The 14052-nt window shown below is 39.4% G+C and overlaps 1 protein-coding gene and 1 long non-coding RNA gene across 2 annotated transcripts in view; one reads left to right on the forward strand and one right to left on the reverse strand.

The window, feature by feature from the left end:
- Window positions 1-14052, reverse strand: part of LOC141798031 (calsyntenin-2-like) — a 398473-nt gene that overhangs the window by 133251 nt on the left and 251170 nt on the right. The window contains exon 4 of the mRNA XM_074679796.1: window positions 8592-8800. Within this exon, the coding sequence (XP_074535897.1) occupies window positions 8592-8800 (209 nt within the window). The remainder of the gene's footprint in view (window positions 1-8591; window positions 8801-14052) is intronic.
- Window positions 1-14052, forward strand: part of LOC141798032 (uncharacterized) — an 80587-nt gene that overhangs the window by 20248 nt on the left and 46287 nt on the right. The gene's annotated exons all lie outside the window — the stretch shown is intronic.

The following is a 14052-nucleotide window of genomic DNA, read 5'->3' on the forward strand; positions in this document are numbered from 1 at the left end:
TGTAGCTAGATCTTACATCCCCCACAAAGATGGATGGAAGGACAGGTCGATGTCCTCTCTAGCACATCGTCCTTGCTTCCTTCTCTCTGGCTTGTGAAAAACATTGAGCCTAGCACCAGTTAGCATCGACATGCTACAGGCTGCAAACAGCTGATCTTGTGTGAAAACAATGCAACCATGGGACCACGTAGGATCACATGGAAAAACTTAAAAAGAAAAAAACCCTCTGGAAACCTAATCAGTGTTTGTCAATAGCCAATAAATGAGATAAAAAGTAATGTTTACTTGGTTGAGTTTAGCATTACTGATGTGGCATCCTTTGATGATGGGTTTTGGAACTCTGTATCAGAAGCTAATGGGTGACATCATGAACACACCATCAATTTATCATACAGCCTATGTTTGCAGCCAGCTTCAAGCAGAATTTTAATGAACTGATTGTCTTTTTTTTTATGGAGGACTGGCTTTATCCTTAAACACCAGTGGTCTCTGCTTATGATAGCCCAGTGTTTTGAGTTGGCAATAAAACAAGTGCCAACATTCTTTATTTATGCAAAGGTGGCTTGTATCAGTAAACCATAAGTGCTATGTTCTAAATTTAAACATACAACCTTTGCATCTTTGCATCACTATGCTCCTGTACCAGGCTGTATAAACCAAAGCTTCAGTGACACATGTCTTCATTTATTCTTAATATTCTATCATTTTATTTTCAGGGATGTTAGATACCACTTTTTTCAGACGTATACCAGTACGAGTACTCCCTCTGAAGTACTCACTGATGCAGAGTACCGATACCACTAGTATTTTTCATCCATAAAACTTCAATTAACAGTAACAGATCATTTCTAACAAAGATAGTTACTCTGCCATTCAGTTCAAAATAAACACAAAAACAATTCTCTTTGATCTTATGATTTGTTTTTAATAAATCAAGCAAGGGGACAAAAAGGAAAACAAAAAACAAAAGAACAAACAACTTTTTAGTTTTTTTTTTTTTTTCATAAATAAACTGAAGTGAAAAATCAAACAGTTTAACGGTTTACTCTCCCTGGTTCATTCATATTGTGGCGCACATTTGCCGTGGTGTCAAACTGCAGCAATGTAGCGCCAACTAATGGTGAGAAGGACTTTCTCAACACAAGTTATTTTTTGCTTTGAGCATCGGCTGCTGGTATTGGCAGCCTGTACGAGTACCAGTACTGGTATTGGCCTGATACTAATACCTGATATTGGTACTCGCCCATTCCTATGTATTCATGCTATCAGCGTTTCTAACTGTTTTCACCAACAGACCAAGACAATTTCCATGTAAAGTAAAGACTACTCAGTAATCAATCTGATTCTGATCCAGCTTCACTTTGTGCCCATTTGGAGCCAGGCCAAAATTGCTGACATCTCTTTGTGCTTAGATTTTTTTTCCTTTATCCAACAGTGTAAAGACTAGCAAGTTCCTATTAACTTCACATCACTCTTCAGCAGACAAGTGAGTGCCATGTATTAATTGCAAAATGGCACAAGTGTAACATAATGCACCACGGGTAATGTATTTAAGGATCTATCATGAACCCCCATGAGAAACAGTGATATTGAGAGGTCAGTAAAGAGCACTGGCAGCTAGTGAGAAATCCCAGTGAGCTGAAAAAGTCCCGGTGCACCAAGGGATTGAATTTAGAAGATGAGGTTATTGTGTACTGGAGCGTACCAGACTGCTTAAAGCAGCGCAAAACCAACCAAGAAGAAACACAGTGCTCTGAATCTGCTCTTACTATAAACAGTGTCTGTGTTAATAAGACAGGGAGTGTTTTAAAAGGTTTCCTTTTATTACTGTGAAATCCTTGACATTTAACTACCAGTATAAAATAAGGGAATGTTTCGAAGACTTTAATTTACATTTCAAAAAATAAAATGAAATAAAATGTCTACTTTGAGGAGGATTAATTTCAAATTTTGAATTCAAGTAAACAAAAGAGTCTGATTTTGTTGTTAGGATCTTGTTTCTTGTGCTGTTAATAATGAGTTTGACAATTTGAAAGTTAAATCAGTTGAGTTCTTTAAAGAAAAAGATTCAAATAGTTTCTGTTATCACTATGAAACATAAAAAACTTTAGGCAAAGAGTCTGTGGTGTTAATATTCAGCACACACACATCTTAAGAGACACGCTAACCACATCTCCTCTGTCGTACAATCAGCATCCAGACCACATTCAGCGACTGAGACTCACACCTTGTTAGCCACCGCGACCCATTTACCAGGCAGCGTCTTTTCCCATGCTGAGCAGAGTGCATGAAGGGAGTGCTTGAGCTCCTAATGCGTCTGTTAATATTTGATGAGTCTACCACTACAGAAGGGCAGTGGTGCTGTTCACGCAGCCATGCAGGGGCACGGGGGGTACACGCTGATGGAGAACACTCAAGGGGTGTTAAGAATCTGAACAGGAGCATGATTCATTTATTCAAAGCAGAGTCATTGTGACTTCTATCACAGCCGGGTGCTTCTTAGGGTTTTTGTGTTTGGGGGATTGAGGTGCAGAGGGAGCTGAATGTTGATAAACTAGTATATTTGACTAAGTCTGAGTGTCTGAGTGAGAGGATTAGATGTAATTCACAGGAGAACAGCGATGTTCTCTTTCTTCCTCTCAGCTTTTTTAAATGTATCCCTCCTCACACTCCCCTTTCCAGCCCAGTCTCATCCCATTTTCAATGCACAAAATTGTCTCACAGTTTTGCAGCCTCATCCCGTTCTTCATTTGCTTCCTCATCTTTTGCACCGCTCTCTTCCTCTTTCTCTTTTTGCAAGCATGAGTGCACACCCACACACTCACACCTTTCTGCATGTCGGAGGTTCCCGTCCCCGCTCCTTCAATTACTACATCAACTTATCCGTGTCAGCAGGCTGTGCGTGCTGTGACTGCAGCCGAGGGTGACCAGCTAGTAAATGACTTCTTTACCCTGCTTCTCTCTCCCTCTATATGTTTCTTTATTTCTAATACACAGACAAACGAAATATCACTGCATCTCTTTTTCTTTATTTCTGATGTCAGAAAGCATCACGAGCAGCACTGTGTCATTGTGTCTCTTAACACTTTCAGACATTCTTTACATCGCCCTCTCTGTTGTTCTTATGGTTTTTACAAATATGCTGCTCTCTGTGCGTGTAGCCTGTGCACAGTTTCCATAAAAGTTAGTAAAGACTTTCTTTCCCTTAAAATACAAAGTGGTCAACTGCTTCTAGAGCATGAACCATGTCATTTAAGATTAGTTTGTTACTTTTTACCTGGTCAAAGGAGCCATACCTTCTCTGATGATTGAATTTGGTTAATTTTTTTAAAAACTGTTTTGTTCCTCAACAGAACTCTGCCTTGTTTATCAGAGCTAAAGAAACACACAGCTCTGTGCAACAGGATTTAACTTAAAGGGACAGTAAAAAGTTTCAATTTTGTTTTGAACTTATTAAGACTTGCTAGAATAATGAGGTCATTGCATAAAGATAACGGTTAGTGACACCATGAAAGTGTGGGCCTCAAACACCAAGGTCTGCTTATAGCTCTCGGCCAATCAGAGGGAAGGGGGTTTGTGGAGTGGGGAGCCTTAAAGAGACAGCAGCTAGCATTAAACAGTTTTCTGACCGTGGCGCTAATGAGAAATTTCTAAAACACCAGAGGAAAAAAAAAAAGAAAAAAAAAAGTTTTAAAGACTGAAACAAAGCACAACAACCAGTGTTTGAAATAGACCATCTCAACTCCACACAGAAACAACACAGGGCATGACGTAACTTTGCTGCAGTGACACTAGTGGTTGAATGCTGTAAAGCAGAGCAGAACATGGCAGGAGCTTAAAGCTGGGAGCACGATGGATCAGAGTAGGATTGAGACTCAGTATCAGCAGATACTTAAAATCAAATGACTCGGACTTGGGCAAAAAACCTGATTGGGGCATCCCAATACAAGACCACAAGTAATGCATTTACCCACTTTGAACACGCATCACCCAGTCTAGGATCATTAACAACTGAGCTGCACAGCAACGGTAACTACTCTACTCTGCATGCACTTGAACATTCACACACATACGTGCTACAAACTTTATCAGAGATAATATTCTTCTGTATTCTTATGTGTGAATAAATTCTGAGCTGAATTAAAACAAACATGACATGCTATCATATGGCTTTTGTAAAAATGGCAAGTGAAAAATGGTGTGCTAAATATTCCCCAGGAGACCCCCTTGAATTTTTTTTCAGTTGGGGCTTTCAAGGGTTTCTTGTTTGAATTAAGGGCTCTCAGACAACCATAGACCCTTCTGTATTTTGTGCAGACAACAGCCCTGCTTTAAACTCTTTAGTCCTCAAAGAGCAGTGATGCATTCACTGATTCATTAACTCCTATTCACAGCCATCTTACTCTTAACTTAGCAAAACCCTGTTTGTAGAGTTTCTCCACCTTAAACAGTTGTTTTAAAGAAAGCAGACCTAGTTTTGCTAATTCTTTTTGAGTAAGGACATCTTAAAGACAATTACAGAAAAGAACCTCCACTGACATGTCAACTTACTTGGTACCAACAAACTTTACAAAGTACTAAACATAACCATTCCTGAGTGGGTGGCCAGTTATGTCTTTTCTTTGCAGAAAACCAAACTTTAAAACTTAGCAAAAGTTGGATTTCACAGTGAAAATGGTTACTCTAAGGTGTGTTCCAAAAGCTGTGCACTGAAATGTGTGACAGATATTTTTTATATAATTCTAAAGTGTAATGTCAGTAACTATTTTCAATGATCATACATTTGCTGCACTTCAGAATCAAGTTTTATTGCCAAGTACATTTGCACATAAAAGGAATTTGATGCAACAGTTAACAAGAAAATAATACAGAATTACTATCTTATTATAATTAGCTAGCTCTTTACTGGCTTAACTTCATTAGTTGGCAGCAGAACAGTGAGTGTTTAGGATTAACTTACCACAGTGGCCTGTGCAGTAACCTGGCTTGTGTTTGTTTCTTTGTAGTTTTTTAGACAACAGTTGTTCCGTCTCAGGCATAAGGAAAAAATAAAATCAGGGTTCTATTTCTTTGAAAATGTCTGTTTTGTCTTTTTATGAGACACATGTTTTGCAAAAAGAAAAAAGTAAATGTATACAATCTTTGTTTTGTTGATCCGTGCTGCAGTTTTCTGTCCACTCCTCTCCCTGTTCCTCACGTAGCACCAACTCACAGCCCCCCTCCTTTCCTCCCTCCTCCGTATCCTTCCTCTCTCCCTCAGGTGCTCTTGAGTTCAAGGGCTCTCAAAGCCTTTTCCTCAGCGGTCAATGGCAGAGCGAGACCCTTTAAAATGGAGAGAAGGAGAGAGGAGAGAGCTCTCTGACTGCAGCCTTCCCCTGTATCATTCACGGAGCAGTTTGGCCCTAACCTCCTCCACTCAGTCTTTTTATTGCTACAGCTCAGCAGTGGGTAACGCTCGGCGGTCGGCAGCAGCACAAACTTTGACGGTGTTGTCTCCTCCGTCTATAGTTTGACTCTGAACATATGAATAATGTGTGCTCAGATTTTCTGGAGGAGCTACTAGAGGAAGTAGCATTTGAATGCCTCAGTGGGTAAAATCAAGACAATAGAAGGTAAAGTGAGCACTCGACGAATCATTTCATCCTACTTGACTTTGAATGAGAAAGTGTAAACAGAAACGAAGGGAATTAAGGAGCATTTGGAAGTCTGAATGTGATGATACTTCTGGCAGAACTCAGTGTGCCCTTCATCAGAAGTGGGAAAATCACCAGAGGACTGAAGACTGAAAAAAAAAACTTGATTGCTTACACAGTTCTGGTGGTTGTCTTCTCCCTTATTCATGTGTCAACTAGGGGTGGGAGAAAAAAAATCCAAAATCGATATATTGGGATTTTCTGTCAAAAAAAACTTTTTTATTTTTATTTTTTTCAAATTCTTCATTTCATTCTTTGTTTATAAACTGAATTGGAAAAAATATATATATATATACAATTTATTCCAGCAGGGGGTGAAATGTTTCGCTCGGATTCACGTGATGTGCATTTCATGGGAAAATATGGCTCCTGATATAGAATAAAATAGAATAGAATAGAATAGAAAATACTTTATTTATCCCCGAGGGGAAATTCAGGAGTCACTGCAGCATTTAAGAAAACAAAAGTAAGAAAGAGTATAGGAAGTGCAAAAAAGTCAATAAGAAATTAGATGACGACATCCCGTCCACCACTCGTCCACCACTCTCCAGCACAGCCAGTCTCCACCTCCACAGGGTCCAGGACTGAGCCTCCCAAGAAGTCTGTTCAGTCTCTGTCTCCTGGATCCTGTCTGCTCACAGCAGGCGAAGCTCCTCCAATGTGTCGCCGGCGTCCGATGTCAGCTCCGTCAGCCACGTCCGTGAACAGCACGATGCCGCTGGGTTAGCACAGCTAGCTCGTCCATCCCCCGGGGCTAGATCCCACGTTCCCAACAACAATGGATGGAAGGACAGGTCCACGTCGTCACCTCCCAGCTCACATCCGAGAACCAGCACGTCGTCCTCACCTCCTCCTCCTCAGCTCGAGGGAAATCATCAAGCCCTACACTAGTTAGCATTGACATGCTACAGGCTGCTAACAGCTAATTTTGCATGTAAACAATGCAGCCATGGTTACATGTAGGATCTCCAGACAAACACAGGAGAAAAGTAGTAAAAAAATATCGGCGAAGCCACAAAAAGTTTGGTGTCCGTGACCGACAATGAACCATACAAAGTGATGATCCACTCCAAATACAAAGATGACGAAAAAGAGACAAAAAAAATTACAAGAAACGGACAAAGACGAGAGAGCTGCTGCAACAGGCAGCTACTTGGGCAGCGCCTAGCAACGGAAAATGTCTGTAATAAATAATAAAATAGTCTGTAGACTTTATCATCATTTAACTTTTTCACATGGTCTAGTGTCAAAAAAGCAAATTAAAAGTTGCAAAACTCGTGAAATTCAAAAAATCGCAATTAGTATTGAATCGGCACCCCAAAAACCGTAATAGAATCGAATCTTGAAAAAAGCATGCCATCCCAGCCCTAGTGTCAACCAATGAAAGAAAAGCTGATCCTGGCGTGTATCCCCGTGTCTCTGTCTCTACGGCACGTGTGTGTATGTGTGTGCTCAGACATCTGTGATCTGATTGGTGGAGACTGATGGCACTACAGGCAGAGTTTGACTTTGTCCCTCGAAAGGTCAAAGAACACATTTTATCCTTTGAAAAGACATCTGTCAGAGAGTATCAGCATTTGGCAGGGCACAGGGTGTGTGCATGTATGTATTTGCGGATGACAGTTTGTGCATGTGTTTCTTTGGCTTTTGAGTGCTCATGGGCTGGATTCTGTGATGACAGAAATGGGTTTTCACATCTTTGAAAAGGATGATTAGAAGAGAGGCAGCATTACAGCTCAAACTTGTTTGTAAGGTACCCTTGGACAAGGACACAGCGGTCTAGTGGTGGAAGAACTCAAACTTCCAAAAACGTGTAGTCATCTATTTTTTCAAAACTAGGGCTGTCACTTCAACGCGTTAATTAGATTAATTAATTACACCGCAAATTTATGTGTTATAAAAATTAACGGGATTGACTCAATGGTTGCCATTTTCAGCACATTTTGAACTATCTTTCAAGACCAAAATAATGTTGTTTTCTTTGGCCATGTAAACACCAAAACTACCTAAGAAGAGTGGACTCTCTTCTTTTCTGTCTCGCTTCCTGTTTTTGATACAAAATATGGACAAAATGTCCTTTTTTTTTTTTAACCTCGTTCATCTTGGGCACTCCATCCTTTGATCCTCTCCAGGTTCTCCATCGTCTTTTCTCACGATCGTGACGCTCTTTCTCTCTGAACTACAGCAACACATCGTCAGTTAAAGCGTGAGCTACCTGAACTTTTCTGACTTGCAGCGTCTTGCTGTGACTCTGTTATCTCACATCTTCTCTCATCCAAAGAGCGCACTGCTCCCACCCACAGTAGTTTACAGCATGATTTTGATTGACAAGCTCCGCCAGACCCCATCTCCCCCACTGAAAAATATCATTTACTTCTCTAAAGACAGAAAACAGTTGCACAATGTTAATGGTAGTGAGCATGGACATTTTAATATAGGCCAGTTAAACAAAAAACAAACAAACAAACAAACAAAAATGGATTTACAAATCTTCTCTTCTTGTATTCATTTGATTAGTCATGCACTGCAATTCTGTAATGTCCTAGAATTCCAAACCTTTATTCGGGGACTTTAAGCAGATATGAAATTAAAATACAATTAATTTTATTATTTCATTAAAAATCCTGTAATTAATTAGATTAATTTTTTAATCACCTGACAGCACTATTTAAAAGAGTTTAGAAGCAACTCCTGTTCATTGCTTAGAACACAGCTTGTCTGAGTTGCTCACTGTGTTGTTGGAATAATCCAGAAGATAGCTAGCAGTAATAAAAGTAGAAGGGCTTCATCATGGTGGGTCAGAGGCACTTTCAACCACCTTAGAAGTAAAAAAAAAAAAACAACAAAAAAAACAAAACAAAACAAAACAAAAAAACAGATAAACCCCCTTGTACTCACCATTACGGTCGATAGCAAAGGGTGTGTTGGTGGTGGTGATCTGGTAGTTGCAGATCTGGCTGTACTGAGGAGAGCAGTCCTGGTCAGTGGCCTCCACTTGCAGGATGCTGTCGTAGATCTTGCCCTCTGTCACAGCAGCTCGGTACTGAGTCTCCCGAAACACCGGGGCGAACTCATTGACATCGTTGACCTGAATGTGCACCACCGCCCTGTGTACAGTAGGGAGAGAGTGGAGGTTATTTCATCTGCACATTGTCTCATAACTGGTAAGAATACAAAGACAGAAGCTCATGAAGCTGTTATGAATTAGTATCACACTCTGTATTTGATGAGGCTGACGTTTCCCAGTTTGTCTGGGTTCAGCTGCTGCATGGTCTGAATGCTTGTGGTACTTGAAATTAATTTTTCTCTGTTTTTGTTGAACAAGTTATCCAAGTCTTGGCTTTACTATGTGTTTATTGCTAATTAGCCTGTGTTTTTGTTGATAACAGCCACTCATAGTGGTTAGCACTTCTGTAAAGCCTCTTGAGATTCCAGCTGTTCACTTCTTATCAACACATACTGGTTGTGTAAGAAATAGTCCAAATTCCCATGATACAATATTAAAAAAGGAAAAAAAAAAACAAATAAAAAAAGTTGATAAAAACAATTTAAATGCAATAGCTGGAGACAGTTTGTGGAAGTGTTTTGCTTCACAAAAGAAGAATAAAAATGAATCTACCAAACTCACAAGTTCATTTTTTTATTATCATTTTTTATTTTTTTTATGCATGATTTGAAAGCTTTTGTGTTGGGACCTTTATACTTTCAGCACAAAATGCACAAACTGAAATCAAAACTTTTAGCTTATAACAGCTTTAATACTTCTGTTTTGACGAGTAGATCACTACGTTGCTGAGGCTGAATCTACAGCAAAAAGACATTATCTAAGAAACAAACAAGCAAACACCCGACACAGGCAGGCCACAAAACCTGATCTTTTTGTTTTTCAGTTTTTTGCTAACCATGTGCGCAAAACAAGCACATACTTCACTATCTTCTGCCATTCTCCTGTGCAGAATGCTAGAATTATGGTTATTTTGAGTTACGTTAAAGGTCTTTGCACACTGAGTCTGTTTTTTTTTTTTGTTTTGTTTTTCGGATGCGTTTTTTGTCTCCTTTATCAGAAAAAAACATCATGCACAGACACCTTGCACACGGTCTCTGATGCAGAAAATATAAAAATGTGATTTTGCAAGTAGCCTACAGCGTTTCTGAATAGTCAAATGACCCTGGAAACGATCTGGGCAGATGCAAAAAACCCAGAAAAAAATCAAAATTTATTTTTTATCATGAGTAAATTTTGGACAGAAAATCAGACTTGATGTGCAAAGGCCTTCAGACAAAATAAAAACAAAAATTCTGGTTCCCCAGAGGTATCTCTTTTGCTCACTAACTTGAAGCTAGAAGTAAAACGGCAAATGTTTTCTCAGAGATTTGTTTGGTCTTTTAATAACGCTTTTATGGGGGATGGAGGCAACATTAGCTCATCTTTGTGATAGCATTGTGAGTAGGAATGTCCGGATCAGCATTTTTTGCCCTGATCCTGATGATTTAATACTGAGTATCGGCCGATACCGAGTCCCGATCCAGTTTTTGGGTTTGGAGATAAAACCTTGCTGAAGAAGTGAGAAATTGAAGTCACACAGTTTTTTGTTTTGTGTATTAAATATACTAAATAGTAAAAAAAAAACAATAGGTAAAGCTTATTAAGTCCATTTAACTTAGTCCAGCTAGTTTTTGAGTTAAAAACCCTCTGGATCCCAAACCTGTCAGCAGGATCAAAATACCTTTTATTTTTAAATGACTTGCATTTACAAGCCATTTGTCCAATCCAAAATCATCAGATTCTCAAGTTCCCAAGGGTACTTAAATGCATCATGAAGCTTGAAACATGAGGCAAAAGACGAGAGAATTTCATCAACATCTCTTTCAATATCATGTCTTCTCAGATTGTAGAAAATGACCAGTTTTGCTCGCTAAATTCTGTCTAGGTTTTACTGATGCGTCAGCGTTTAGCAGCAGTTTCAGCTTTATGATGGCTAGTGATGGGTTGAAAGGATCAGCTAGCATTCCAATCACTGATACTTTAAAAAATGCCAAAATCGGCCCGATCCAACACTAGGGATTGGGAGGGGGACATCCCCAATGGTGAGGTCATGTTTGTAATACTTGCCTTGGTGTAAGCCATGCTCTACCAACAGTTTGCTGATAGTCTTAGTTCGGTTCACAGTCTAATCACCATTTTCTTGCTTCATTGCAGGAAAACTTTGAGAACTGACCTTTTGATCAGTTCATAGAGCAGATTCATGGATTTCCACAGCACTTGAATATGTGGAGGTTTGAAAATCTTCACGTTTAGTCATGAACATCCATATCAGTGTTTACAATATGAGAAAGCATAATTACCCAAATTTAAGTTGAGAGACTCTTGGTCTTTACTTCACATCAGTGGTTTTATACTTGAGAAAACAGCTTTATCACATCCATCAGATGAGGGCCCTGCTGTGTCAGAGAAATTACATGGTATGATAATCATGTTGTCACTGTTTTGTATTGTCCTTGAGGCTTAGACAGGTAAAGTAAAAAACTTCTCCTGAATTGTGACAGAAAGACACCCACGATGAGGGTGAAGTAATTTCTCCTGTCTAAAACGTGACTGTTCAAAATGAGCCCCTCTGACCTTCTCCTTTGTTTAATGCTAATTTCACTTAAGTAAGCATTCAAATCCTGCAGTAAGCATTTAAAGACATTCAAAATGCCTAATAGGTATTAGCCACTGCTTTCATATTAATTCAATGAATTATTCAAGTGTGCGAATGCAGAATCATTAATCATGGTGCCACTTTTGCCCTCAACAACTGTAAAGTAGAAAAAATGTGTTTGAATACAACTCATTTATTTTCTTTCTATTCCATTTTCATAGAGAGCAACAGTAGAGACTTGGTTTTGGAGTCAGTACATTCATATCTGTACATTCTGTAATAAGTAGATCATGTCAGTGATTTGTTCTCTGTCTCTGACCTTAGACTGTTTGCTCCAATTTAAAGATACAACTGTAGGAAGGTGTGAAGTATTTCCTTCAGCCAATAAACTGATTGTTAAGCTCAGTTGTCGAGGGCAGAGTTCACCTGTGGTGATGAATTACCTTGGTAACCTACCCTCACACTGTGCTTTGTGTAACATACAGTCTGACCTGACCCTATAGATTGCGTTACTTTTGTTGCTATAGAACCATTATAACCAGGATAACTTTAAATACCACAACCATAAAAATCCCACAGTGCTCCAAGTTTTATTAATAAATGACTCCATAAGTGATCTACCAGCTGTAATTCCTCTTAAAAGTCCACAATTCATCACTTGAAAAGATCTTCATCAATATCCCCTGCTGGCCAGAAGGCAACAGATTGGACAATCAATCCTTCGATTCGCTGACTGACAGTCAGCGATGGATGGAGATGGAACAGAATCACAGAGTTTTAAGCTTCAAAGCCAGTGTAATACTTGGCTTTGAGATACAACCACAGAAGATGAGTGTGGGGTTTATGGGATTATCTGGTCGGTATGATAATGACGGTGAAATAATAGTATTAAAGGAAGCTGTAAATATCCAACATGTGGCTGTCTGGAGATGGAGGCTGGACAACAAAGAGGGAGCCAGTGGGGAGGCAGAGCCCGGCAGGATGGATTTCCACACTGCCTTATCTGTCTGTGTCATAAGTACAAAACACAGGGGACCGTTTGTTAGCTTCTTCACACAAACAGATACACAACTACAAGGAAACAAAAACACACTCAGTACCCAAGAGTTTGAGGTGGTGGTATTCCACCAATACATTTACTTTAATGTAAAGAGTTATCTGAACATTCCACATTGTCATATTGAGTCAAGATTATCCCACAGCTTTATTAATAAGTAAGTGTCTACTGTTATAGACTTTTAATGATTCAAGAACAGGTCCTCTGGGCCAGAAAAGGTCTTTTTGTTCAACCACAGAGGAGCGGAATAGAGGGACATGGGGATTTTATAGACCGGTGTCCTCTGCATCCTTGTCATCCTTAGAGCTTAAGCCACATCCTCAGTAAAAATGGTTTACACAGGTTGCTGATTGTGAAATCAGCAAGCTTTTATCTGATGTGTAGATGCATGTGTGTGCCATTGACATAGTTTGCTTTTATGCTTATAGAGTCTCTTGTTGATGCCTTCTGGTTAGTCGTTGTGCCTCATGACAAAATGCCAATGCTCAGTGTGACTCAAGATCCAAGGAGGCAATCACGACAGAGAGGAGACAGAAGTTTACCATTTTGCTTTGCAAAGTGATAATATTGTAAATGATTGAAATTTTTAAGCGATGTCAAGCAATGATGGAAACACTCGCAGTATTCTAAAAATCAGACAAGCCATGTGTTTGGCATCCTGTGCTGCTGGTGTTTTGGTTCAAAGAGTTACTCAGTTATCTGAAGACTTTCAGCCAAACACATTAATGGTTGTCAATCATAATTTTAAAATAAATGCATGAAGGGACTTTATAGATTTTATATAAAAACTGAAGGAAAAAAAACAACCAAACTAGGGAAGAGCAATGATTTTCAAATATTTGAATAGTCATTAACAAAAATGAGATACAGTGCAAACTCTGCAAGGTTGGGCTAGCATATCACAAGTCTCATCAAAAACGATGCACAGCCATGTGAGAGCAGCGGAAAGTGTGGCGCTGTCTACAAATCAACAGTCAATGGTAGGCTTCGTCACCCGAAGAAGTATATTTGATGATTGATGTGCAGAGCTTAACACCCCTCTCCAACCCCTCTCCATCTTTGTCAAAGTGTGATTTTGGCAGGTACGTGTATGTAGGTGGGGGATGGCAGTGGTTTGCGCGAGCGCGCGCGCGCGGGGGGGGTCTTCTAATAATCTTTGAATAGACACAAGTGACCATCGGATAGCTCTTTTGCTTGAAATGCCTATCCCTAAACCAAACGTTCTCTTGGGTGAAAAGTTGCCAGTTGACAAAGCACTTCCACACCTCAGCTTGTGGAAGGTGTGTATGTTGTTTTCCACTTTTACAATTAGCACAAAGCATACAGGCCAGGGAAAATCTACTGAAATTGATGAAGGAAAAACAAAGCATTTGATCAATGAGCAGAATTGATAATGGTGTAGTTATCAATTATACCAATCTATATATGCCCAGTCATGAGGTTAGAAAGAAGAAAATGTGAAGGGAGAATGAAAACAACAATACGCAATACAACAATATTCAGACACTGTCAGACAGCAGTAATCTACACATGGAATAAAAGTAACATAAGAAGCCACTTGACAATGTCAAGATCATATCATATTCCTTTCTTTGTGCAACACGATGGCAGACTGTACTTAATGCTACAATGACAAAAAAATGGAACTGAGCTGTGATAA

This window comes from Halichoeres trimaculatus, unplaced genomic scaffold (genome assembly GCF_033239565.1).
Source record: "Halichoeres trimaculatus isolate MK-OKI-2021-1 unplaced genomic scaffold, fHalTri1.1 fHalTri1_scaffold_9, whole genome shotgun sequence".
NCBI classification, from domain to species: Eukaryota; Metazoa; Chordata; class Actinopteri; order Labriformes; family Labridae; genus Halichoeres; species Halichoeres trimaculatus.